At 42.9% G+C, this 26,524-nt stretch overlaps 1 protein-coding gene across 1 annotated transcript in view; it reads left to right on the forward strand.

The window, feature by feature from the left end:
* Positions 1 to 26,524, forward strand: part of myt1la (myelin transcription factor 1-like, a) — a 40,941-nt gene that overhangs the window by 11,769 nt on the left and 2,648 nt on the right. Inside the window, exons 4-23 of the mRNA XM_070925351.1 lie at positions 629 to 743; positions 813 to 956; positions 999 to 1,139; positions 2,688 to 3,257; positions 4,483 to 4,870; positions 6,634 to 6,768; positions 9,773 to 9,863; positions 11,860 to 11,970; positions 13,292 to 13,512; positions 15,539 to 15,631; positions 15,692 to 15,852; positions 16,382 to 16,617; positions 20,386 to 20,508; positions 20,919 to 20,987; positions 21,163 to 21,225; positions 21,322 to 21,405; positions 23,540 to 23,761; positions 23,909 to 24,000; positions 24,096 to 24,199; positions 25,293 to 25,436. Of these exons, the coding sequence (XP_070781452.1) occupies positions 629 to 743; positions 813 to 956; positions 999 to 1,139; positions 2,688 to 3,257; positions 4,483 to 4,870; positions 6,634 to 6,768; positions 9,773 to 9,863; positions 11,860 to 11,970; positions 13,292 to 13,512; positions 15,539 to 15,631; positions 15,692 to 15,852; positions 16,382 to 16,617; positions 20,386 to 20,508; positions 20,919 to 20,987; positions 21,163 to 21,225; positions 21,322 to 21,405; positions 23,540 to 23,761; positions 23,909 to 24,000; positions 24,096 to 24,199; positions 25,293 to 25,436 (3,307 nt within the window). The remainder of the gene's footprint in view (positions 1 to 628; positions 744 to 812; positions 957 to 998; positions 1,140 to 2,687; positions 3,258 to 4,482; positions 4,871 to 6,633; positions 6,769 to 9,772; positions 9,864 to 11,859; positions 11,971 to 13,291; positions 13,513 to 15,538; positions 15,632 to 15,691; positions 15,853 to 16,381; positions 16,618 to 20,385; positions 20,509 to 20,918; positions 20,988 to 21,162; positions 21,226 to 21,321; positions 21,406 to 23,539; positions 23,762 to 23,908; positions 24,001 to 24,095; positions 24,200 to 25,292; positions 25,437 to 26,524) is intronic.

Below are 26,524 nucleotides of genomic sequence, written 5' to 3' on the forward strand. Positions count from 1 at the left end.
TCAGAAATAATGTTGGCGAACGTTGCAGAAAACATTTAGTAATAAGTTGCCTTCTATAGCTGCAACTGAGTAAGAGGCTCCTGTAATATTCCTATCGGGACTCATATTTTGGGAGCTTTTTGAGAAGTTTTCAAACGAGGCATTGACAGTATTGTTCCAAAGTTTTATGACAGCGTTAGCAAAATTAGTGAAGCACATAGTGTATGTGCAGGTTATAATGATCATAAGAAGACGTGTTCTGACCTTCTTCCATCAAGCAGATTTAGAGCTCAGCTGTGATCTTTTGTTTATCGTTATTGTCTCTTAACTACTTAAAAGTTCCGAAGGGCAAATAATAATATATGACCAAGCTAGTCAACCGAGCTGGGTTGTTCACGGCTGAGTGTCGGCTAACTCGGCTGTGTTCTGGCTCTGTAGGATCAAATGTGAGCCGCCTCTGGCCCGTGTGTGTTTGCCAGATTTGGCTCGGTTTTCTGACTCGTTTGACCTGAGAATCAGCTCCAGGTAGCGGCAGAAGGGGAAGCTTCGAGCCAGCGAGGTTGAAGATAAAATTGCTCGAAAGATCAAATAGCAAATAAGAGAACAAAGATGTCTACTGATCATGTGTGTGCCCTCTGTCTCGCCTCAGCGTCTACGGGTGCCCGCTGGCCAAGAAGAGGAAGGCTCTGGAAAAACAGCCACTGGAGCCGGCTGCCAAGAGGAGGCCCTTCCTCACCTCCTGCCCGGGGGAGGAGGTGGAGGACGCCAGAGCCTACACCAGCTACGAGAATGAAGCCATTGGTGTGGGGGAGGAGGGGAAGGAGCAGGGGGAGGTAGTGGAGGAGGATGAGGAGGAAGAGGAGGGGGAGAGAGAAGAAGATGAAGACGGCGATGTGGAGGACGAGTTCTCGGAGGACAACGAGGAGCAGGGAGAGGAGGAGGAGGAGGAAGAGGAAGAGGAGGAGGAGGAGGTAGAGGTGGAGAGAGCTGATATGACAATGGGAGGGGAGCGGGCGGAGGAGGAGGAGGAGGGGATGTACGAGGACGAAGAAGAAGTGGAGGACGGTGATGATGAAGAGGAGCAGGAGGATGAGGGAGAGGAAGACGAGCAAGAGGAGGAGGACGAAGAGGAGGAGCAGAATCGTCAGCAGGGTGAGTTGGCTGATTCTCTATTTGGCTGCTTTGTGTTTTCCATGTTTGTGGAGAGGCTTCCAAAATGATCCATATGAACGTTTTCTGATCTGCCACCTCACGATGAAGGCTCGGTTACATTTAGACCAGCGGCCCCCCGAAGTCTCTCAAACCATGGAGACATTTTATTCATGGTATCCCTTCATGTGCACAAGTGACCGCTATACAATATACAATATACAATAAAAGCCACCCCATGCTTCACCGGTTAAATGCTGGATTACACTCAAAGCGATGTAGTTACTGTAAATGTTGCCTTGTGTGTTGATGTGGTGAAGCGTGACTGTAGATTAACATGGAAGTAATTGCATAATTTATGACAGATCCAGGGTCAGTATACATTTAGTTAACACACGATGAATAATCAGGCTTTTTCCAAATCAGCTCCATGCCACGTCACCATAAAGGAAAGAACTGGAACAATGAGAGGGTCAAAATTATTGATCATTTAGGGGATTTACATTGAAAAGGGCTGAAAGTGAGTGTTAGCCAACCTTAACAAAGGTCATAGGTCAAGATTTTGAGCAAACGCCTGCTGATGATGTTTTGTCCCATCGTGTTTGAACAGAGTCAACATGGAACTTGGAACATGGACGTGTGAATGAAAGCCAAAAAGCTTTTACTCTGACAGACAGATGAACCCAGAGGCTCATATTCAGATCCTGTTCTGGGTCAAACTGGTGTCCAGTCTTGGTTTGCACTGCGTTTCGGGTCTGCAGTGGGAGAGCTGCTGAGCAGAGTCTCTGGTAGACCAGATGCTCTGCGCTCTCCCGCCCGCCACGTTTCCCTCGATCCCCCCCCCCCCCCCCCCCCAACACCCCCCGTGTCCTCAATCGCTTCTGACAGCGCTTCACGAATAATCGGGAGAGGAGCTCTGCTGAGTTATTAACTCCCACCCTCCCCTCCCCTCCCTTTTCGCCTCCCCGTCTCGGCGGACGTGTCACATGCGCTCTGCCTCGGCTTCTCCTCCTGAGAATATTTATGGCTCCCGAATCGGAGCACCTCACACGCCTCCCTTTTCAATTTCTCTGCTCTCATTCGCAGTCTCTGTCCCCAAAATCAACAGCGAGGCTTAGCGGGGAGAGCAGCTCTGCTCTGCACAGCTCTGGGTTGTATGTTTTCTGTGAGTAAACAGTGGATCATAATTGGGAGGGAGGCAGCTAATGTATTCAGGAATACATGAGAAGAAACTGGGTTCATCAGCATTGCTGAGTTTATTAGAGGCTGTAAGAGCTTCATTTCCTTTTCATCTGCAGGATTTTCATTCTATAAATGAGCAGATAGTTATATTATCTACAAAATGAACCAATTTCCTCTTTTATTTTTGACCAATTGCCTACTGTTTATGTTGTTTATAGTGCAAAATACTGAGCCAAACTAGGCTGATTGGTAAAAACTGTCTGTGATGTGAGATGGGTTTTAGGTTTAGATGCCCAAACACTGTAAAGCCTGAGAGGTTTGGTTTTTTTTCTTTCCTGACAGTAGAGAACCACTACAAACCCGGTGGACAATCAAAGCTCTTTCCAATTCAGAAGGACGACAACAACAACAACAACAGCTGCACCAACGGCACCGGAGAGGAGTACGAGAACTACGACGAGCTGGTCGCTAAGTCGCTGCTCAACCTGGGCAAGATCGCAGAAGACGCTGCCTACCAGGCCATGACCGAGTCTGAGATGAACAGCAACTCTTCCAACAGCGCCGGGGAAGACGACGACGATGAGGAGGATGACCGCAGCGATCAGGGCGACCGGAAGGGCGAACTGAGCGTGGACCTGGACAGCGATGTAGTCAGGGAGACGGTAGATTCCCTGAAGCTGCTGGCGCAGGGCCACGGCGCCATGCTGCCAGAGGACGGCTACCCAGAAGGAGCCATGGTGGATGACGGCGGCCATGCCAACGGGCGGCCCGGCATCGGGGTCAGGGTTCAGGCGGACGAGAGCGAGGAAGAGGTGTGTCTCAGCAGTCTGGAGTGTCTGAGGAACCAGTGCTTCGATCTGGCTCGGAAACTGAGCGAGACGCAGACGTCTGATCGCCCCGCCCTCCACGTCCTCCACCACCAACTCCAAATCCCGACAGACCAGCAGGCGATGCATCACCTGAACAGGCACGTAATCATGTTTTTGTTTATTCCACATATTCATATTCATATTAAAGGTTCTGCAGATTATTGAGCAGGTTGTTAGTTATTGAAGTTTGGCCCACTGATTTGGCCCCCTTATCAACATGGTCAACAGCTGTGACACACAGCTCACGGAGGCAATGAAAGAACTTTAAAACTCTTTTTGATTGCTGCAATTTGCATCAAATATCGTACTCAAATGAACAGAGTCGCGAATAAACATCCGTGAAGGCTTAGAAATCATAGAAAAAACATGCTTCCTATAACTCCAGAACTGCAAACAGCAACTAGTTCAGCATACTTTAACCCACAGCTGACTCGCTGACTCCATGGCAACTTTACACTTCCTGTTTACATCTCCCAAAATATGGGTACTGTAGTTCAAAAGATAACAGCACAATTGGGGGGGACACAGTTGCCTCGGGGGCCTCCAGACTTTGAAAACCCCTGATCCAGAGTAGAAAGAAAATTTGAGGGGCTGTGGAAACGCCTGTATCTTTAATTTGATTAATATATACATTCATTTATAAATTATATATATCATTTATTTATAAAAGCGTTTGTTTTGAGGTTGATTTTCCCCTTCAGTAAGAGAGAGCTAACAAAATGACAGCAGCTTGTGTTGCACTACGAGACCAGAGATGTAGCTGACAGGTCATCCACACTCATAGACAGGAGCCTGCCTCATTGATGGTTGAGGACAGTACAGTTGTTTTGGAAGAAATGTCATCAACATGCCACTTCTGTTAGAACGCCTTCTGTTAGTGTTTGCGAGGCGCTTTGAGTTTGAGTTTTTTAGATTGTAATATTTAAAAATGTTATTCTTCAGGTGAGTTCATTAGACTTCACGTCAGAAGTACGTGCTGTTCAAAAAGCGTGGACATGTCACGTATTACATGGTCATATTTGGGATGTACATGAGCCTCGTATCTCTGCTATCCACAGCAGATTTGTGAAATCATGTAAAAGGTTTGATGTAAATCATGAAAGTGAAAGTTCAGCTTTTTCAGCTCAGATAGTTTTGTCTGGTTTCCTGGACACGCTGTCATTTCTCTTGGCCCTGAGAACAGATCTGGACCTTTTCAAACTGCTAGACAACCTCAACTAACCAGAGTTTTCCAGTTTTCACTGGTGGTCATTCCTTGTCCTGCTTACCGCTCAGGTACGACAGCTGCCACCAGAGTGCACAGGAGGAACACAGGGCTCTGGAGCGCAGCTACTCCGACATGGTGAACCTGATGAAACTGGAGGAGCAGCTGAGCCCAGCGTCCAGAGGTTATCCGACCAGCTGCAGCCAGGAGGGCGACGAAGACACCACATCGGTGGCCTCCGACCGCTCGGACGAGACCTTCGACATGGCCAAGGGAAACCTGTCGCTGCTGGAGAAGGCCATCGCCCTGGAATCAGAGAGGGCGAAGGTCATGAGGGACCGGATGGCCTTAGAGCACACGTTTCCCCGTCGGGATCACCATCACCATCGCGGCCACGGCGAGCATAGCCCGAGGCTGAGCGGCGCCGGCGAGGAGCGCAAGTCCAGGATGCACCACGACGGGTTGAAGAGGGCGTACTACCCTAAAGGTAGGCAGCAAAAGCCCACTCACTGTGTCAATATTGATCTGTGTTCAGCAAAGTTGTGAGACTACATATGCATATATATGTTTGTTCAGTATGGACACTGCTGGAAACTCAATCAAAAAGTCTCCTGAGCAGCGTAGCACCAACTTAAAGTCACATCTCATATCTGTTTTGAACTCTCACCTATAGCGTAAACGATATGAAATATATTTAATCTTAAACGATGCTTTGTGTTCATGGGGAGTTCTGTCCACATTAGTTCTTCGTCCATGTGGTCCTACACTCAGATATTTTACATCTGGGAAAGAGGAATTGTTGTCTGGGAGGTTTTTTCATGCCAGGACAATTTTTAACACGATGGCTGGCTAGTTCAGTCAGTCAGTCAGTCAGTCAGTCAGTCAGTCAGTCAGCATTGTAGCTCGACACCATCAAACTACATCAGTGTTCACAGCACCTGAACAAAACTATTTTATAACAGCTTTATAAGAAACAGCAGTAAAATGTACACAGTAATAAACGAGCTATGAAACTGAACAGAATCTTCACACTGAAAGATGATAAAAACAATAAATACAGTTTCAACAACAACCTGTGTTCCCAAAGTCGTCATCTGATCATGTCCCTCTCCAAATTCTGACAATTTCTTATCACCTCTTTGCATCGCACGCTTTTGCTCTGACCTCAGATCAGCAGGGAGGAAGTTTATCTTGTCTGCCTGACTTATTATAACCCTCAACACTGCATCAGTCGGAGGCCATCGGAGGCTAAAACTGTAACTTTAATGTCTGCCTTCTTCCTCTCTGACTCAAACGTTTCTGTGCACACTGCTGGGTTGAATGTGCCGTCGGACCCCTGGGCTCTTAAAACCTGTTAAAATCCCATTGTGTTATTTCAGAGATGCTGTACATGGCCGCCGATGAGATAATGGGCACTCATTTTCTGCATTCAGGACCAACACAGTTTTTTTTTTTTTTGCAAATGCATGGTTTTCCTCTGACAGCAGCTTATGTTGTTAAAATAGGCCGGTGTGGGAACATCAGACGGCCGGCTTGTCAGGCATGAGTAATGGCAATCTGCACGGCCCGTTAGGAGAGCAAATCCATCTGTGGGACGCTATCTGCGGCCTATTTCTCTAAATCCACTCAAATACAACCCCAACGCCGCTGGGAGGGAGTCGGAGCTGTGGAGCCGTCAGCCACACAGCGGACTCAGATGGGCTTCAGACTGCTTCATTAGCATGGTGGACGCCTTTGTTAGCCCACAGGAACGTTTTATTTGTCCACAGGAAAGCTTTCATTACGGTCAAGAATCTGACAGGAAACTCTGGACACTTCCAGGTGTCACGTGTTTGGCCCCACGCTGACCTGAGTGCTGCTAAATGGAGCTGATTCTCAGCCCATCAGACCCAAATATGCACCTCCTGCCATATTGTTTCACTCCATTAATTCAGCCTGACATTGTGTTCATGTTGGTATGTTCTTTTGTTTTGTTTTCCCTGAACCAATCAGTAGTGAGTGATGTATCCCTGTAGTGGCTGCTAGGAGCAGTTTTTCATAATGATCCAATAAACAACAATTTTCATGGATGTAGCTAGCTAGCTCGCTAGGTATGTAAGAAGATGACGTACCCATTGTTAATCCTGATTAAGCTCTGATTGGTCAATTGTTTCTCCAACAACCTGCCCGTCACTCGGCCGCTGGTTACCTGGTTACCTGGGGACTCAGCACCACCTCCGTCTCATTGTCTCGTCTCTCTGTCCTTTCCAGACTCTTCCAGGGGGGATAAGAAGGAGAGTAAGTGTCCGACGCCGGGCTGTGACGGGACTGGTCATGTGACTGGTCTGTACCCGCACCACCGCAGCCTGTCCGGGTGTCCTCACAAAGACCGAGTCCCGCCTGAGAGTAGGTCCCACTGCCTGGATGTCATGCTGCACTGAAAACACACCCAGCTTAATAATATAGTCTGACAAGTCATTTCAGCGTGCACTGCACTGCAGTCGGATGCTGTAGGTTGTGGTTTGAATTGTGCAATCGTTTCTCAGAGGTGGAGCTGCAAGCTAACTGGCAAAGTTTTCTAAATACTTCAATTAAATGGCAAAGAAGGAACTTTTTACTACTCTATTACTGTTGTAATAAATACAATTTGCAATGTATAATCATGTATGAAGTTCAGCAGGCTAGCTAACATTAATAACAAGCTTTAGGCTCAAACTACTAGACTGAACTTCAGGGTTTAGCTAAGCTAATTAGCTGACTTTTAATTAGCCTTTTCTGTATGATAATCTCTTTAAGTTGTCAGGTTTTGGCTTAATGGGGAAAAACCTTTTACCTTTTCCGAGTTATAATTCCAAGTTTGAGATAAACGTTGTTTGTTTCTGGTTTCAGTTGTTAACAAATAAATGGCACATTAAAGGCTGCTAATCTAAGCTATTTATCTGGTGTGACTACAAGGCTAGCAAAGGGGGTTACTACTATATATTGGAATAATGCTCCCAAGATAGAAAAACTGAAGAGGTCTCCGTTGTTCCCACTGTGCCTGAATACATTGTAAGTGATGTTACTCGTCCAGGGAAATTGTGGTTCTTTAGCTGCAGCTCCTGAGATTTAATTGAACCCGATTCACAAGATTAGTTTTGCCTCTGAGAAATGTTTGAAGATATGAAACCATAATCTTCTTCTATTTTGCCTTAAAAAAATGCCCTCAAGTCATTATCATCTATACATTTAATGTCTGTAAGTCAACATTTTAGTTTGTAAGACACATCACCCACTTCATGATCCAAAACTTAACTTACTTACTTCAGTGTATTTGCTGGTCAGACGAGGATAATGTCACCTGCTTTCAGAAAACTCTAAATGTTCCATTGGACTCAACATGCAGATATTTTTGTATTTGATTTAAAAAGATTAAGATTTAAAGAATGAATACTGACTTCGAATGACTTGTTAGATGTATTGTGTAACAGTGAAAGTTGGACAGTGTCGGGCATGTTAGCTGTCCACCATCATGCATCCGTCCTGCATGACTCTACATTTGTGTTTTGTTGTGTTTTATGGATATGAGTTTGACTGCTGCAGCTGCAGGTGGAGCTCAGGATTTATTTGCTCATTTATAAATAAATAACTTGCAATATTTAAAATCTGAATTTAAGATTGCGCCAAAACATATTCAGAATACTGGTGGTTTTACATCTTTTTGATCATTAGAGGAGTAAAATTCAAGGTAAAACCTGATCGCTGCTAAACACTGTCAAGGTTTCGAGTTTCAAAGACTCTTGAACATTGAAAACAAGAGTGAACAAGTGTTGGAGTGAACATTTAGTTGTTTCTGCACCGTCTTCATTGTACAAAAACACTCTTAAGAGTTGGTCGTCTTATGTGTGCCGAGGCACAATAGATTGGGTTTTTTTTTTTGTGTGTCCTCCTTTACTTTCTTTTCTTCCTCCTCATCACACCTGCCTGATGTCTGGTTTTGGTATCTGTGTTGCTGATGTAACGTGAACAGCATGAACAATCAGTTTGATCCACCTGCTGGCTGCGAAAACTCCCAACATCCGAACCTGCTTTAATCACGCACACTAAACTCACACATAATGTGGTGCATAGTAATATGGTACATTAGATTAGACTTAAGTTTCCATTGTGGGGCAATGTGGGTGTCGCACCTGCAAGATGTAACAATACACAGAAGAACAGAACTGAATACAAATGAAGAACACTACAAATAGCAGTTGTGTCGATATATAGAACTGAAAATATGTTTTAAGTTGTTCCAGTTATGTTTTCTTTTCGGTCTCACTGCTGCCACTCTGCAAGACTCAATATTAGTCTACTTTATTTCAAGTGACTCTCATAACTTCTATTTGTAAGCCAAATAATGATAACTTAGATAACTTAGAAACTTAGTATTATTACCATAATCAAGTTTATAGTAATAAAGCACACGTTTTCCGATTGTGATTATGACGAAGACACATCTCGTCCTAACTTTTCCAGTGTTTTCATTAAAAAAGCAGTGATTTTAAATACATTATATGGATGAAAGATATCTTGTATTTTCATGTTCTAAGTGCATATGTGACATGAAAACATATTAAACTACAATACGCAATGTTATGCAGTATGCAACACCAGAAAGAATATGTAAAATAAAAACATACCTGTAATACACAGTATAAAGGATTTATCTTGGTGTAATAAATATGCACATTACACTGGAGATGGATACATAACATACAAACAGCGCTGATTTAGATATACAGTGTTGTTGTAACACAATATTTAGTCCTTCTGAACCACCGTACATGTATTACCCCACACGGTGTTACCATCTGCAGACTCATCAGTGGATTTTAACTGTGCATGACAAACTTTTGCTTCCAGTATTTTTTCGTCTCATGAAATTTCATGGAATGAATGCAGCAATCACAAATGCAAATGAGACTTGTGTCTCCCCAGGAGGAAAGGATTACATGGAGCAGACATGACTGGAAACACAGAGTAGTGTGTGATGGCAACACATTTACCTTGAACTTTAAATGATAAATGATTTTTTTTTGCAACAAACTTTTCTACTGGGAGACGTTTTCTTTGTTTATGTTGAAGCAAAACTTGAAGGGAACTTCAAACTGTTGAGGTGGTTAAAATGAAAATGGAGCTGCAGTTTTCGCTTGTTTTACGGGACCAAACCTCCTGCTATTGGCACATAATCCTTTCACACTGGAGTTTGTCATGACACTGAATCTCTGCTGCAGTGTTATATTATCAGTTTTCTTTGTGGCCCGTCGCCTCGTCAGTCGTGCAGATGTAATCTTTGCATGCCTAACCGCCGTAGCCGAACGCTTGGTAACTCTCCTGTCTGCTCCTAACCCTCGCTGTCTTTCTCACCTTTTCCTGTCTGTCAAAGTCCTTGCCATGTATGAAAATGTTTTAAAGTGCCCCACTCCTGGCTGCTCTGGACGGGGTCATGTCAATAGCAACAGGAACTCGCATCGCAGGTGAGTGAGCGTCCTTCAGACGGGCCGCTGATTAACACCGCCGTCATGTGAATGTGGCAGATTTACAGTACAAATACTGTAAGTTTGTTTGTTGTTAGAAGTTTAAGATCAAACTCATTACTGACATTTAGCGTTTCAGTGCTGCCTTTTCTGAGTGGCAGCCACATTTGCTTCCCCAAATTTGCAATTAGTAGAGTCAAGTTCATCACATCTAAGAATTCCCTAACTTTAGGCCCTGCATATTGAGAATGAAACATAATTCAGCAACTGGATTCATCAGCAAGTCTCAAGTCCAAGTCAAGTCACAAGTCTTAGTATGATATTTGCAGGTCAGTTGCAAGTCTTTCAGGCGCTGAATGCTGACCATTACATGCACACAGCATTTGGACATTTTTAAAGCTGTTAATAGTGTTTTTGGGTTGTTTTTTTTGTACGTAATTGAGACCAATATTTGATCAGAACATGAGCATTGTCTTAAGTCAAATCTTAAGATGTCAAGTCTCATGTAAGTCACGTCTCTGTTGATTTCAATGGATAATAAAAGTTGACATTTGTGAGTAGTGGCCTTGTTCTTCCAGTTTTAAAATGAAACTGCTCACAGGAAGTCTATTGTGATTGCTCGTTTAACGTACAACCCTCATATCTGAGAACTTTGTTTGTTTTTGTGTTTTTTGCCCTCTAATGTTGCAGTTTTTGAGCTGTTGGCCAAAGATTTACAGAGGTTTAGCTCCACTCTGATATGAAAAATTGCCACATTTTCTTTTGTGGAAAATGATCTCTCTTTCTACTTTCCATCTGCAAGTATGCCGGAACATTCCCAGGTTCAGATGCATGTGGGAAAGGGGCTTAAATCTAAATTTTTCCATGTTTGAGCTGAAGGTGTGTCCGCGTCACATCGGCAATTCGGCTGTTTAACAGGCAGAGCAGAGCATGCAGGCAGCAAATGCACACACACACACACACACATGCATATTTTTGACTTATGTAATGTGATTAGGATTCACACTCATTTTCTCACACATACGTAGAGCCTCAGATCACAGATGCACACACAGTCTTACTGGAACACACACACACACACACACTCACAGTAAGACACTTACAAATTAGCTCACAGACAGCAGCACACGTGCGCTGGCAGACAGAGAAGCGCACACACACACACACACACACACACACACACACACACACACACACACTTGCTCAGACGTAGCTGCAGGGTGTGTTATGTAGCACAGCTCCGTTGGGAGAAGAAACAAAGCACTAGCTAGCTAGCTTAGCTACTGTTAGCTACCAGCTCACACAGCTTTCATGTCTTGCAGTCGCCATGGAAACGCCTTCATAGCAGCAGCAGCCGTGCTGATCTGTCACACACTCCTCACACACTCCTATTATCCCTTAAAATGTGTGTGTACTGTATGTGTGCTGGCAATAACAATATTTCATTCCTTCTGTGTATGAAGTGATTAGGAATTGCCCGGGGTGACACGCAGAGGGGGAGGCAGGAAGTTTTAGTTTCAGCCAATCAGCTTTTCCTGTACCCCGAATTCACACCAGAAATTCCATGTCAGCCACCATGTCCGTCCAATCAACACCAACTTTATTTAGATGCTGACTGGATGCCAGCTGCATACAGACAGGACAAACTGTATGAATCTGCCTGTCTGGGGGACAACATGAGCTTCAGTAGCTAAACCAACAGCTGTAAACCAGTCAGTCAGTAAACCAGTCAAACCTTGAGTTTGTAAACCAGTCGGTCAGTGCATCAGTCACAAACTGTCAGTCAGTAAACCAGTGATGCAGTCATCAGAAAGTAGGCCATTTAAAATCCATAATTCATTCTGAGCTGCTGTTACTGACAGCTGAACCTCTCTTCATTCAGAGCCAGATGCTGTGTGTGTGTGTGTGTGCGTGCATGTGTGTGTGTGTGTGTGTGTGTGTGCGCAGTACAGTACGTAACCAGGCCGTGCGCTGTCTCCCCTCCCTCCTCCTCCAGTCTGTCCGGCTGTCCCATCGCTGCCGCAGAGAAGATGGCGAAGGTCCACGAGAAGAGCCACTCGACTGACAGCGGCAGTAAGACCAATCAGACGTCAGACCGTGTCCTCAGGTACCGCCCACTCTGAATTACAATCAGACTAACATTAAAATGATTTAATTGTTTTGATAATAATCATGTATATTGTCATGCAGTGCAGCCTCTAATTGCCGTATATTAATGAGGGATGCTGAATGGTGCATTCAAATCTAAACATATACTAGAAACACAAAGCCTACCTCGTCTTGTTCATTGCCATTTTAGGATTTAGAAACAGCTGTAGTTTACGTTACCATTTTTTTCTTAAATCAGGGATGCGGAATGGTGCAGTGAAATTCCCACCCTTGCAGCTGCAGATCATTTGAACCCTTAATGAGCTGGGAAACAGTCCAGCCTTGCCTCTCAAAACAGTCCAGCTTTGCCAAATGTTTTAAAATTCAATTTTTATGTGTCTCTTAAATCACTGATGCCAAATGGTGCGATGAACCCAGTCTTTTTTGGGCCAAGCCATTATGTATGGGTAACAGCTGTAAATTATATGTATGTCAAGTCAGGGATGCTGAATGGTACAGTGACCTGACAAACTCACACTGACCCCCCCCCAGAACACAAACACAAGTTATACGTTATATTAACGTACATCACCCCTGTCCCCACTGCGTTACATTAACGCACCCACCCCCTACTGGACACTTTATCTGGACACTTTATTCTGGTCACTGCACTGTTTGTTATTTATCTTATTTTTATTTTTATTCTTATTTTACCTTTTATATTCTACTTATTTGTTATCGAAACAATAGCACCTTCAGACCACGGCAAATTCCTTGTAATGTATGTTACTTGGCAATAAACAGTTTCTGATTCTGACTCTGATTCTGAAATCCCCACACTTGTGTTGGTGGGAAGCAGCTGCAGATCATACAAACTTTAATTAACTGGGGAAGCACAATAGTGCAGTAACAGTCCAGCCTCAAAGGGGCTTTTGGAAATGTTTTCAGACAACAATTGTTGGTCTCTTAAATCAAGGATGCCAAATGGTGTAGTAACACACATGTTCTTGTTGGTAATTTCCTAAGATTAGGAACTATGTGTTGATTACATTTACATATATCACATAAAATGAGCAGCATGCAAGCATTCCCCTCCTGAACCAGTCTGTTTTGTCATGCAGGTAAACCTCTAATTATTGATAAGGGATGCTGAATGGTGCAGTCAAATTTCCAGCATACACTGTGAACACAGTGTTTAATTTAACTTGTTCATTGTCATCTTGGCTTTGAGAAACGTGGACGATATTTACACCTATAACTTAAATCAGGGATGCTGAATGGTACAGTGAATTCCTTGCATACTAACCCTCTCAGCCTCTTTGGCTCTGGTTGTCTTTCAGGCCGATGTGTTTCGTCAAGCAGCTGGAGATCCCTCAGTATGGCTACAAAAACAACGTTCCCACCAGCACACCGCGGTCTAACCTGGCCAAGGAGCTGGAAAAATACTCCAAGACCAGCTACGACTACACCGGCTACGACGGCCAGCACGGCGGCTACGGAAAGAGAGGCCCGACAACCAAGTCCCACCACGGACGAGACACCTCCCCGAAGGGATACGATGGTAAGAAAAATGAACGCACATCAACAAGCTGATGAGAATCCTAAATCTTCAGTCTCACAGTAAGATTATGTCACTGTCATTTGTCATTTGTTTGTCTCCTTTGTTTAAAGGAGGTGTGGTGCTCTCGTTTACACTCGTTTTGCTTATTTGTTTTTACTTTTTTGGTTTCCTAACACAAGGAAATATGTCACAGTGGGTGGCAGCAGTACACAGATGCTGCATCTACAGTACAATACTGAAATATTTAAACAAGTTAGAAGAGGAATAACAAGAAGTAACAAGAGGAAGCAGATGATGATATTATAGAGTACCAGACTAGACCTGCTCTATATGAAAAGTGCGCTGATAGCGTCTGAATTGTCATTTTTTATCTGTAAACCAAACTCACCACAACTGACAATTCACTCATGTGCAATATCAATGCGTACTAAACTGTACAATATCAAAACATCCTATGTGCGATGATGTAAATTCAACCGTTGAGTCCGTTTACTCATTTATTTATTATTTATTATATCTTGTTTTTGCGCTATCCCCTCTGCTGCTGTAACACTGCAAATGTCCCCGCTGTGGGATTAATGATGGATTATCGTATCTTCTGTTAAATTCAGTCTAAATCCCATTTTCCTGTTTATTGATATGCCAAATTCTCCACCTCTGCTAAATGTGGAAGAAAAGATTTATTTTGAATTCATGATGTTTCCATTGTAAATTGTTCTTACTGTTTTTTACTGTCAGTCCTTTGTCTTTTTGAAGGGAATAAAACCTGCACAATGATCCCACTATGGGGGATTTCTATTCATTTTCTCATTCGAGGGAGAACATTTTGTACTTGACGATAAAAGCTTGACAACACACACACACACACACACACACACACACATGCTCAGCACTCAGTGTGTTCTCTTTGTTAGAGCATTGAAAGCGCCGGTGTTTTCCGCCTCTCCACATGGCTAGAGTGAAAGCAGAGCAGAGTTATGGAAATGCCAAGCTAAGAGCCTGCCTGCTCTGAGCTCCTCTGCTCCATCTGAGCAGTGGATGGAGGGATGGATGGAAGGAGGGAGGGAGGAGGTGCAGATGGAGGGATTGTGGAATAGGAGAGAGATAATGGAGGCGAGCCCTGCTTCTTTGGCTGGGAGCCATTAGTGAGATGCAGGCAAGAGGGAGGTTTTTAGACGAGGTGTCTGCGCTCCCCTCCGTCACGACTCCCTCCCTCCTTTCTAACATCCTTCCCTCCATCAGCATCACTCCAGCCTGCTGAGCCCCGATTCACCAGCACACCAGCATAAAATCGCTATGTCTTTCTCCCTTTTTCCTCGTCCCTGCTGCCGCCTCTCTTTTCACCTCTGTCTGTCTCATTTTTCCTCAGACTCTCTGTGTTCTCTGGTGTTTTGTGAAACGACCAAATCCAACAATGTGTTAGTCCGTCTCTTAATACTTTCCGACTTCCTGTCAGTGGCTGTCAGTCCCGAGCCCATTAGCTCCTACTGAAGACATACATCTTCACATGTGTTTGAGTTTCAATATATAGTCCAGAATTTCACTGTAGTTTTTTTTTTAGCAAATGCCACTTAAGCAGGAGGAAATAGTGCATTTGTTGGGGACTATTTTCAGTGGCGGATTAATCCTCATTTGGTGCTCTAGTGAGTATTTGGGGCAGCAGGACTGTGTATGTGGGACTGAGTCAAAATATTCTACAGTCACCCAGTGCAGCAGTGGCTCGTTGAAGTGTTTTTAACAGTCTTTGGACCACAGTGGAGCTCTATGGTTCAGAGGAAGAAGATATATCAGGCTTTGCAGACAATACTTGTAGTAGGATTAATTCATTGATACAGAATACCAACAGCAGTTCAGTTTATATATATCTCTCTCTCTCTCTTCCTTCATCAGTGTGTCTAGTTTTTGCATATTTTAAAAGCAGCAACTTCTGTTTGTCCTTTTAGATCATCAGTAACAATCCATCTGCTGAAAAGTTTGGCCGAACGCCAGCTTCAATCTAACAAATCAAGCATATGTGTGTCCACAGCTAAGCGCTACTGTAAGACGTCGAGCCCGGCCAGCAGTACGACCAGCAGCTACGCTCCCAGCAGCAGCAGCAGCCTGAGCTGTGGAGGAGGAGGTGGTGGTGGAGGAGGTGGGGGAGGAGGAGGAGGTGGAGGAGGAGGAGGAGGAGGAGGAGGAAGCAGCGCCAGCAGCACCTGCAGTAAGAGCAGCTTCGACTACACCCATGACATGGAGGCGGCCCACATGGCGGCCACGGCCATCCTGAACCTGTCGACGAGGTGCAGGGAGCTCCCGCACGCTCTGGGAGGGAAACCCCAGGACCTGCTGACACAGGTAGTCTGAGGCGGCGTGCACAAACACAGCACGCACATTCACACTCAGAGGCAGGAGTGGAGAAGATAAACATTACAATGATTATCAGAACGTTATACATATATATATGTAAGATATGTAGGATATGCTGTGTATAAGAAAAGGACCTGGTGAAGGTCTTTATTGGATGATTTAGGTTTATTTCCACTTATTAACAGTCTTATTTTTGTAGTTTTTACCTTCTTTTCTATCAGGAATAATAACATTGTACCCACCAAGATACTTTTTGAGAGCTAGGAAAAGTCAGACAGGTTGTAAAAGCCAAACTTAATTGTAAGAGAAAACGATACTCTGGATGTCTCGGCCTCTGCTGCTTTCATTTTGACCATTTTATATTTAATCTGTGGCTTGTGAGTCCCCCAACTTCATGAAAGTGCAACGCCAAATCACAGAACCCCTTTAATTTTGGTTATTAAAGAATTGTCACAACCATCTTTTATATGTTTACCGCTCACCAGTGATCATCAGATCTTTCCCCGCCTGTCTCCATCAGAGTCCGGTTGGCGACCTGGACGACAGCGGTGCTATGGATGTAGCCGGTCAGCCCGGCGGTCCGGAGGGCAGCGGGACGGTGTTAACCCCCCTGCAGCCGATGTCGCCCCAGCGGCAGGCTCTGCTCAGCAGCCGCTGCTACCAGCTGAGCGATACCGACTGCTGGGACCTGCCCGTCGACTACACCAAGATCAAACGGCTGGGAGACGAGCAGGACCACAAAGAGGTAACGGGAAGGTCTGCGTGTACATTAAAGGTCCACCACAGACCTAACAGAGTTACTGCCACTGGTTTGGATGTTACTCTGAGCAGATTAACTGCTAGACTGCAACGTTGCTATTTACACAGCTCACAGTGATCAGCAGAGTTTACAGTTAAATACATTTAAAAACTTTGTAAAAAGTTTGTAACTTAGACTTTAATTTGCAGTTTTGACTTTTAGATTGAGGAGTAACACTTTATTTTACAGGTCATTAATTTCCTAATTTCCTAATAATTATTCCTAACCATGTGTTTTGTTGCTTATTATACAGACTGTTCATTTACTTTGTTTAGTTAGTTGTGTTAAAAGCAGTTGCTGATTTCCTTGAAAGAAATCCTCCATTTAAACCCAAGTGAATATTCATTCAATGTCCATTAATTATTGGAAACTTTTCTTTGTCGTATGTGTTGAAATGTTTGCCTGCTTGTTGACAAATTTCCCATTTTTCACAAAAACACTACAATTATTTTTTTTAATATTTTCTTATATATATATAATATATATATATATATTATATATATATAAATATTTTTGCACACAAAACATATGAGGAGCTCATAAAATATGATGTTTTGTCGTAAATGAAACCAGTAAACTAAGTAAATGAATTCTTCCTCCACTGCTGTTTTACACAGATACTGTAAAAGTATTTATACTTTACCAGCAGGTACATGAGAGGTCAGGGGAGTTTATAGACTTTATAGAGTTTATAATTTATAGATGAAGTTTAGAGTTTACTTTAGTGGTTAGTGCTGCAGCTGATATCATCATCATCATCATCGTCAAAGACTGCAGATCCGTCAGTGAGTTTATATCCAAAGTACCTGATGAATGGACTTATTTACACGGACACACATTAATGGATTCTTGAGGTCATTTCTAGACCAGGTTCAGTTCAAACTGTCTCACAGAATCACTTAACTCTAAACCTTTAAACCACCTTAAAGTTTTCATTTGAAGATTAATGGAACATCTACGTTGAATAAGTGCCTTGAAAACATAAAAACGGGATCATTTTTAGACCAAACCGCAGCTGTAAATGTTGCTCTGCCCTTACAGTTACGATTAAAGGCTTTAACCACCTAATATAATATTTAGGGAGTCCGTCCCCTAATCATGCCAAGCAAGGATAATTTGAAGCATGAAATTGAGAGATTTAAGGAACCCAGGGTTTATATTATAGGGTGTGCACATAGATTAAGAGATGATTACGCTTTATAAGCTGTTTAAAGGGATGCTTGTCCCCTGATGCATAGCAGAAAAGCACCATAGAGAAGTTGTGGACTTATTTTGTGAGGGCGTACTACTGGTTGCTGCTACGCATAATTTTTGCATCAATTTACATACATAAGAGGGAATTTTGTGAGTTTGGAAATGTCCAGTATGTGTGTACGAACACCTTCACCAACCAAAGGCATGAAATCTGCACAGAACGACGGTGCTTGCCAAAGTTGCACATCACTGCTCAGTTTTAGTTGTTATTCCTCACCCTGGAGCCACTAAACAGAAATACATCAGCACTGCAAACAGCCTAATAATGAGGAAAGGCCGGAGACAAAGATGGGTGCTGTGAGAGAGAGGAGTTCACTTTGTTCTCAAACTTTGATAAAGAAAGAAGAAAATGTGACAATCAGGCAGCATGAATCTGATCCTACTCAGATCAGGACCCGTATTTATCAAACTTCTGACAATTACACTTAAGAATGCTTTAAAAAAACAACAACTTACTGTTGGAGTGAAACAGAAGAAGAAGACACATCTTCACTCTCTTATTATTTACAGCAAAGTGATCACATGTGTGCTCAGAGCTGTGTCCCAAATCCCTCCCTCGTTCACTCCTTCACTACTCCCTTTACGCTTTACAGTGAGCAGTAAATTGAGATGTGAGACACTTATCCGTCCCCTTCATTTGCGTCATCACTGGCAGCTGTAGAGTCACACAGCGGCAATTTTCACATCAAATGTGACGCTTTGATTGTGATATTGTTAGCTCAGAGCAGTGTACGTGCCGGGGACGCTACTCTATACATTTACGCTTCCAGACACAACCAGGGACTCACTTTACATCTGCCTCATCGTTAATTCTGTTAGAAACCTGACATTTTATATTATATTCTGCTCTCATTTTAATAAGTTTTGAATAACTTTGAATTTAGTGCAGACAATGAAGATGCATAAAAAATGATTGAAAACTAAATCAATGCTTTAGTTTTGTGCTGCTAATAGTGCTAACAGTGGACTAAAATGTACCTTGCTCTGAATTATACATATACATATTCAAACAAAATATTGCACAATCTGCAATATGGGACACGGTACAGAAGGGGGTCCACTGGAGTATAAGGATTTTTCCTCGTCTCTCCAGCAGGCTCAGTGCGCTCTCATGTGGTCTAAAGTGGCACTGCGTCCGCTCCGACCCAGCAGCCCTCTGAATGAACGCTTCAGGAGCTCGAGCACGGTGCATTAAAATGCTGAATTACACCGCTAATACATAAGTAAAACATGATAGATCATCTGCACGCTTTAAATCCTCACAGATCTGATATCACACAGAGCAATCCATGCAGCAAATTGCTACATTTGCCTCGTTGGATTTAGGGCGCTGAAGTGAAAGGTTTTAATCAGGAGAGTAATTGCGTTTGTTAATGAAGCACGACATTGCAGAGGAGGCCGGAGCCTGGAGCTCGCCGGCTGATGGGATTTTCTCCAGACAGTCCCGAACGATTTCTGCTCCCGACTGAGGTGTGAGGTGTGGACTGCAGAGCAGACTGCAGCACTCGCAGCCACAAAAGCTCTTGTTCACTGAGTCCAACTGGTGCAGAAGGAGTGTGAACTGGTTAACTGGTGCTGATATATTTCACTGAAGCATTAACACGTGTCGGAATGATCAAATTATACAGAACAGACAGGCGGGAGGAAATAAGTGCATTCTCACCTCCAGGTGATTTTACAGATGCTACGTGGGAATGAAACAACAACGAGTTCTGGATATCCTGACTTTCATGTTGGTGGTTACAGTATTTGTCACATCCACTGAATGAAAGCACAGAATAATAACTGGTTAAAAAGGTCGGTCATTCTGCTGAAGTTTAGCAACAGAAGGAAGTTTCTTGTGTTTGAGTGACTTGTAAAAGTTTTCTGATAGTCAACCTGCTTTATTTATGTATTTACGTACTTATCGGTTTATTTAAACATGACTGTAAATGCTCTTGAGTTAGTCAAAAGGCTATTTCTTCACATTTCATAAGGTCATCATCATCATTGTAAAATTAAAACAGTTTTATTCAAATAGGTTAAAAGCAGGTAGATGAATAATAAACTTGAATTTTGATTAATGAAATAAAAAAGCATCACATACATAAAAAAAACACTCAGACATTGTGTTTAAACGTACCGAACGGCTTAAAGTACCACTAAACTGCATGCTGAGACACGGGATAGAATGAACGCTCATATGTCCCATTAGGGGTTAAGGGAAAATGAATTATTAGTCGTCCCACAGAGGATAAAATTATCTAACTACTTTTTTAAAAAACTGTAAAATTTCTGTCTTGCGAATGAAACATCTTCCAAAACAAAAAAAAAATGAGAAAAACACACATTAAATAACAAAGTGGATAAACCCGAGTTATCCTCTGTGTCTCTAAACATGGTGTTGTAGAGATGTACTGTGTGTAAGGACGTTAACACGGAGCCCGTAGTGACATGTTGTAGTCGGCCTATTTCTCGTCCCTACACCAGAGCGACGAGCTGGACCCCTTCCAGGAGCTGCTGGACGAGCAGCGCTACCCGGCCGAGGTCACCATGCCCAGCCCCAAACACCACAAGTACCCGCCCTGCAAGGAGAGCAAGAAGGAGCTCATCACGTAAGACCCGCTCATACCTCTAACCTGATTAACACAGTGCTTCAGTGTTTATATGAGCAAGTGAGTATTGAACTAAGATCACTTTGGAATAATGTGAACTCTCCTTTAACTTTAACAAAAGTTTAAAAGGAAAGCTTTCTGCCTTAAATACAAAATGAAAAAGACGTACAGTTCTTTTGGACCTCTGGCTACTGTTTCATGTTTTTAAATTTGCAAAGTTGTTAATTGTTTCTTTCCTGCCTCCAGGTCTGCTTCTAGATTAGTTTGTTTTTGTTTTGGCTTGTGTTTATACGTATGTATTCATGTGCTGCATGTCTTCCAGGACAGTTTCTCATGCGTTCTATTGTTAAATAACTTTTTTTATTCAATTTCAAATGTTGGCGTTCAGTTTGTCTCTTTTGCTCCCGCAGGTTGTCGAGCTGCCAGCTGGCCGACAAGAACATCCGCGGGATGATGACGACCAACTCACAAGAGCTCAAGTGAGTCCACAAAGTCAGTATAGTTTAGAGCTGCAGTCAAGACCACTAAACAAGACCTGAGTCTGAGCAGGGGTCAAGTCCGTGGTCCACAACCAAAACTACAAAGCAGAGCTCATTCAATATCCTGACCTGACCTCCTGTGATGCTGGTTAACCCTTGTGTGTGTGTGCCTCAGGTGTCCGACCCCCGGCTGCGATGGATCTGGACACATCACTGGAAACTACGCCTCCCACAGGAGGTACAGTAACCACCCCCCTGCAGCTACGCGTGAAACTACAGCGAACATATACAGCACTTAACTGTACCTGTCTTTTTAAATGTGTCTGTCCTACAGTCTGTCCGGTTGTCCACGAGCCAAGAAGAGCGGCATCAAAATCCTCCACAGCAAAGAGGACAAGGACGACCAGGAGCCGATCAAGTAAGGCTTTCATAGCTTTGAAAGTGTCAGGGGGGATTATGAGAAATCTTACCCTCAAATGAGTCATTGTTGCAGTCAATATGCTTATTTCATCCCCGCAATTTACTAAATTATGCTCTCAAATGACTTAATTCGCCTCCTCACCTCAGCTTTGTACCTTCATAACGTCCAGTCGCAGTGTTTCACAGCCAAAACCTGAAGTTTCTCAGACCAACATCAAAATAAAACACAGTTAAACCCGAGTAGTCTTTGGTGAGGACAAGGACAAACAGAAGGAAGACGATAATTACGTTTTAGGATATTAATGAAAGTTTTTATTCATTAAAAACAGTATTAACAGATACTACTCTACTTTGGGGCAGTAAAACAAGCTGATGTGAAAGAAAGACGCTGAAATACTCCATAGAGCGTAGAACTGTAGTTAGACCCGTTGTTAATAATAAAACACTGAAATTAATTCAGTAACTTAAGGTTTAAAATGACCACATTGAGTCAACAAAATAAGTATACTAAGTGTGATTGTTGTCATTATTTTTTGGATTAATTGATTCATTTTTTTTGCCTATAAAATGTTTAAAAATGATTAAAAAGACCCGTCACAAGTTCTGTGAGCTGAAGTCTTCAGATTGCTTGTTTTGTTCGACCAACAGATATTCAGTTTAAAACAACAAATCTAGGAACAAGTGATTGTTTTTAATTACTTTAATGATTAATTGACTAATCGATTAATCAACAAGACAGATGAAGCCAAGATTCATATGTCGTAGTGTGTAAATAGAACTTACAGCAGCCACATTACAGTGAAGTCACATTCACCACGTGCTCGCTGTTAAAATGCTGCTGTGCACGCTGACCTTTCTAACTTTAGGAAAGAATATTTTAGAGCTGTGGTCAGTCCTCCACTTCACCTCCCGCTCCCAGCAGGCCAAGTCCAGTAAAGGTTAGCACTAGTGAGCGTTTGACATTTGCGTTGCAGCGGAGCCATAATGTTAAGCCAATACGACCTTGTGAATAATCTAAAGTTCAGCCGGTGTCACTCTGCAGCCAGCTGTTGCTGCCACCTCTGTTCCATCCGCCATCATCATTAACAGTGAAATTATAATTAAGCTTAACCTGAGCTCGGCTGGGGAGCCGCCCGCCGACGCTCGGCTCATTCTAATCAGCCCAAATGTCACCGCGAAGGGCGTTTTGGGATGCAGGAGGCAGAGCAGAGCGTCTGGAAGCTGAGGAGGTGTCATCTGCAGAGTGAGCGGTGTTTTTCCTGCTTGTCGCTGGAGCCTGGAGGCCTTGGCGGTGGTGGTGGGGGGGTTGTGGGTGAGGGGGTGAGTCGTGACTCTGTGAGTCCTCCCTCCCTCCATCAAACCAGTCCTGAACAAAGATGTGGAGACTTTTTACACTCAATAACTTGCATTTACGTCTAAGTTTTTGTCAAACTTTTTCCAAACCAGTTTTTAGATTGATTTCCTTCCAGACAGCAAATGGAATTAGTTAGTGAATGAAAACAGTATTTCTGTTATAAATGAAATGAAATTAGTACCACAACAGACAACTTTTATGAGCCATTATTTGTACCAGTTTATGGTATTTTACTGGACAAATGAAGTGCAAAAACATCATGTTTATTTTGTTTATTTTTGGATGAAAAGAGTAATGCCTGCACTCTGACTCCAAAGCAGAAAAAACGTTTCGATCTCTGGTCAACCATCCAACCTGCCGCCTGTAATAAACATCTAAAAAACGATTAATAGTTCAATGAGTGCACAGAGTATTGAGACAAGACATACAATTAAGTCCTGAACAAAGATGTGGAGACTTTTTACACTCAATAACTTGCATTTACGTCTAAGTTTTTGTCAAACTTTTTCCAAACCAGTTTTTAGATTGATTTCCTTCCAGACAGCAAAGATCAGCTCGCAGAGACTTCAAACTATTATTTAGTCAAATTTACGTTATCATTGCAAGCAAGGACCGTTCAGAACTCTCTTTGAGAAAACGTTTAGATTTTTCTTTGTGAAGTTTAGTTTGTCAGCATAAGTGACGTGTGACAAAATCAAACGTCCTAACAGGGTCTGGTTTGTGACACTTTGATCTGCTGTTGTTGGTACGTGGAAAAGCAGTTTGTTTTTCCTCTCAGGTGTCCGGTGCCGGGCTGTGATGGACAGGGTCACGTGACGGGGAAGTACGCCTCCCACCGCAGCGCGTCAGGCTGCCCCTTGGCGGCAAAGAGGCAGAAGGACAGCTACGTCAACGGCTCGCAGTTTGTCTGGAAATCTGGCAAGACGGACGGCATGAGCTGCCCGACCCCGGGCTGCGACGGCTCGGGACACGTCAGTGGGAGCTTCCTGACCCATCGGAGGTGGGCTGACGATCGTTTTGCAAATCACACCACACAGATTGATTTCTTTCCTTACAGGCTGCCGTTACTTTCATTCATTTCTAAAGTTAAAATCAACCAGCAGATAGACAAGCTCTGGTCAAAGTGTGTGTGTGTGTTTTATTCCAGTCTCTCCGGTTGTCCCCGTGCCACCTCGGCCATGAAGAAGGCCAGGATGAGCAGCGTGGAGATGCTGACAATCAAGCAAAGAGCAAGCAAAGGTCAGAGCCCTCAAACCCGGCCCCCCAACCCCAAAACAGAAGGAAAAAAAAACGTATCCGAATCAAATTAAATGTCGTTTTTTTTTTGGTTTCAGGCATCGAAAATGATGAAGAAATCAGACAGCTGGATGAAGAAATCAAAGATCTGAACGAGTCCAACACTCAAGTGGAGTCAGACATGATAAAACTGAGGACACAAGTAAGACGGTTTCTGAGTGTGTTTAGTTTAGTATGAATACATTAAATATATTGGTTGATTGATGCTGTGTGGAAAAGAGCTAAACATAAACTAGACTCCTGTAACAGACCGAACATGTTCATTAACTGAGTATTTCCACTATCATGGGTTTATAACGAACCCTCTGTTGCCATAACTTTTCACAGCTGCCATTAAAGAATTGAGAAATTGGCGACTTCCTGTCTGATTTAAGATTCACAGATGATGTGACCTCTTACACAGAAGAGAACCATCAAAACTCAATAATCAAACTTGACAGCTTTAATACAAGGTACATTTCTCTCACAGAAATGCTGTTTTCATTTACTGCTTAGTCTAAACCGCTTCAGCTTTGTTGTTCTTTTGATTGGCGTTGAGCTACTATCATTGAACACTTCCTGTACAGATGTTTCACGTTCACGGACAAAGTGTCTACTCTTCCTGGGCAGGCTTTTAATCTGAAACGACTGCAAGAAGTGTCGGGTTTCGCTGACAGTAGCTTCACTGAGATAGAAAAGATGGCAAAGTGGAAGCAAATGGAATTAGTTAGTGAATGAAAACAGTATTTCTGTTATAAATGAAATGAAATTAGTACCACAACAGACAACTTTTATGAGCCATTATTTGTACCAGTTTATGGTATTTTACTGGACAAATAAAGTGCAAAAACATCATGTTTATTTTGTTTATTTTTGGATGAAAAGAGTAATGCCTGCACTCTGACTCCAAAGCAGAAAAAACCATCCAACCTGCCGCCTGTAATAAACATCTAAAAAAACGATTAATAGTTCAACGAGTGCACAGAGTATTGAGACAAGACACACAATTAAGTCCATCAAAATATCTCAAAAATGTCCAAAATGGTTGTTACGTGAAAGGAAACATGAAAATACTCTCTACCTTCAACTTGAATTCAATCTTCCGAGTGTTTCCTTCAAAGTAACGTAGGGGTTAAAGCGCTGACCGTGAACAACAACGTTCCCGGTTCGAATCCATCCGGAGACATTTGATGCATCTCTGTTTACTGTCCTCTGAAACAAGCAACATGCTGACAATTGATTTCCCGGTTTGGCAGATCACCACCATGGAGACCAACCTGAAGTCCATCGAGGAGGAGAACAAGGTGATCGAGCAGCAGAACGACTCGCTGCTGCACGAGCTGGCCAACCTCAGCCAGTCGCTCATCAACAGCTTAGCCAACATCCAGCTTCCACACATGGTAAGAGAGGAGTCCGCCGACCCTTTACAAAACCAGCCTGAGGCCAAGGGTTTGTGAACACACTTTATTTTTACAGTCGTAGAACCTTTACAGCAAAAAAAAAAAAGACAAGCTGGGAAAGTAATATTTTCTTGTTTCTTGACTCATCGTCATTTCAGTCAAATTATCTCAGATTTACTTAAACTTTGTCTGTTTTATGTTAATATAAATGTAAGAACAGAACATCAGGTGTTGTTTTGGTAAGTAACTGGTCAATAACGTACTGACCCAATTAGCTTGTGAATAATTCTTGTAATTGCCGCTAGCTTTGCCCTGACTTCAGCCTGTCAGGTAGCAGCTTCCTTCCTCCACTAGACAAACATGGAGTCCTTCAGGCTTTCATGTATTTGAATGCAGTTGCTTTGATTTGGGTTTATTTAGTTTGACCTGAGCTCCTCAACGCTGAAGTGCACTGAAACTGAACTAGTTATTGTAAATAATGACGGGACTGGTTGAACGTTTATTGATTCCTGCAAAGGCAAAATTACGACTTTCTGGAGGGAAATTCATCTTGAATCTTTTGTTGTTCTTAAAAATGAATTCAGTAAAAAAAACAAAAACAAAAGGAAAAACTGCGAGTGGACTGAGATCCATCTCTAATCCAAAGTCACTTGTTTTCATCATCATACAAATTGTCTTATTTTGAAAATTTTTTGCTCTTGCATTGACGAAAACATTCTTTCATTTTTACTAAATGAAAGACAAAAATGATTTGTTAAGATTGAGATCTTTAGAAATAATAAATCCTTTCTTTTCATTTTGTCAGTGTGTCTGAGGGAGTGTGAAGCCTCCGTCAGATGTTTCATTTGTGCTAAATTTCTGTTTCTTGCTTGATTTTAAACGTTGAAATGTGTTTGTGGGACAGTAAAGATTTGAACTGATAACTAAGCTAACATCTGCTCACGATTTGAATCCAGGGAGGTGTTAAAGTCGTCTCCAGCCTTTTCTGTAGCGACACTACAGGTTTTTCTTCATCTGCTTCTTTCTGTTCGCCACCTCCTTTTTTTCCCAGCAGTCCATGATGTGCTTCGTCTGTGCTTTACAACGCC

This window comes from Enoplosus armatus, chromosome 19 (genome assembly GCF_043641665.1).
Source record: "Enoplosus armatus isolate fEnoArm2 chromosome 19, fEnoArm2.hap1, whole genome shotgun sequence".
NCBI lineage: Eukaryota > Metazoa > Chordata > Actinopteri > Centrarchiformes > Enoplosidae > Enoplosus > Enoplosus armatus.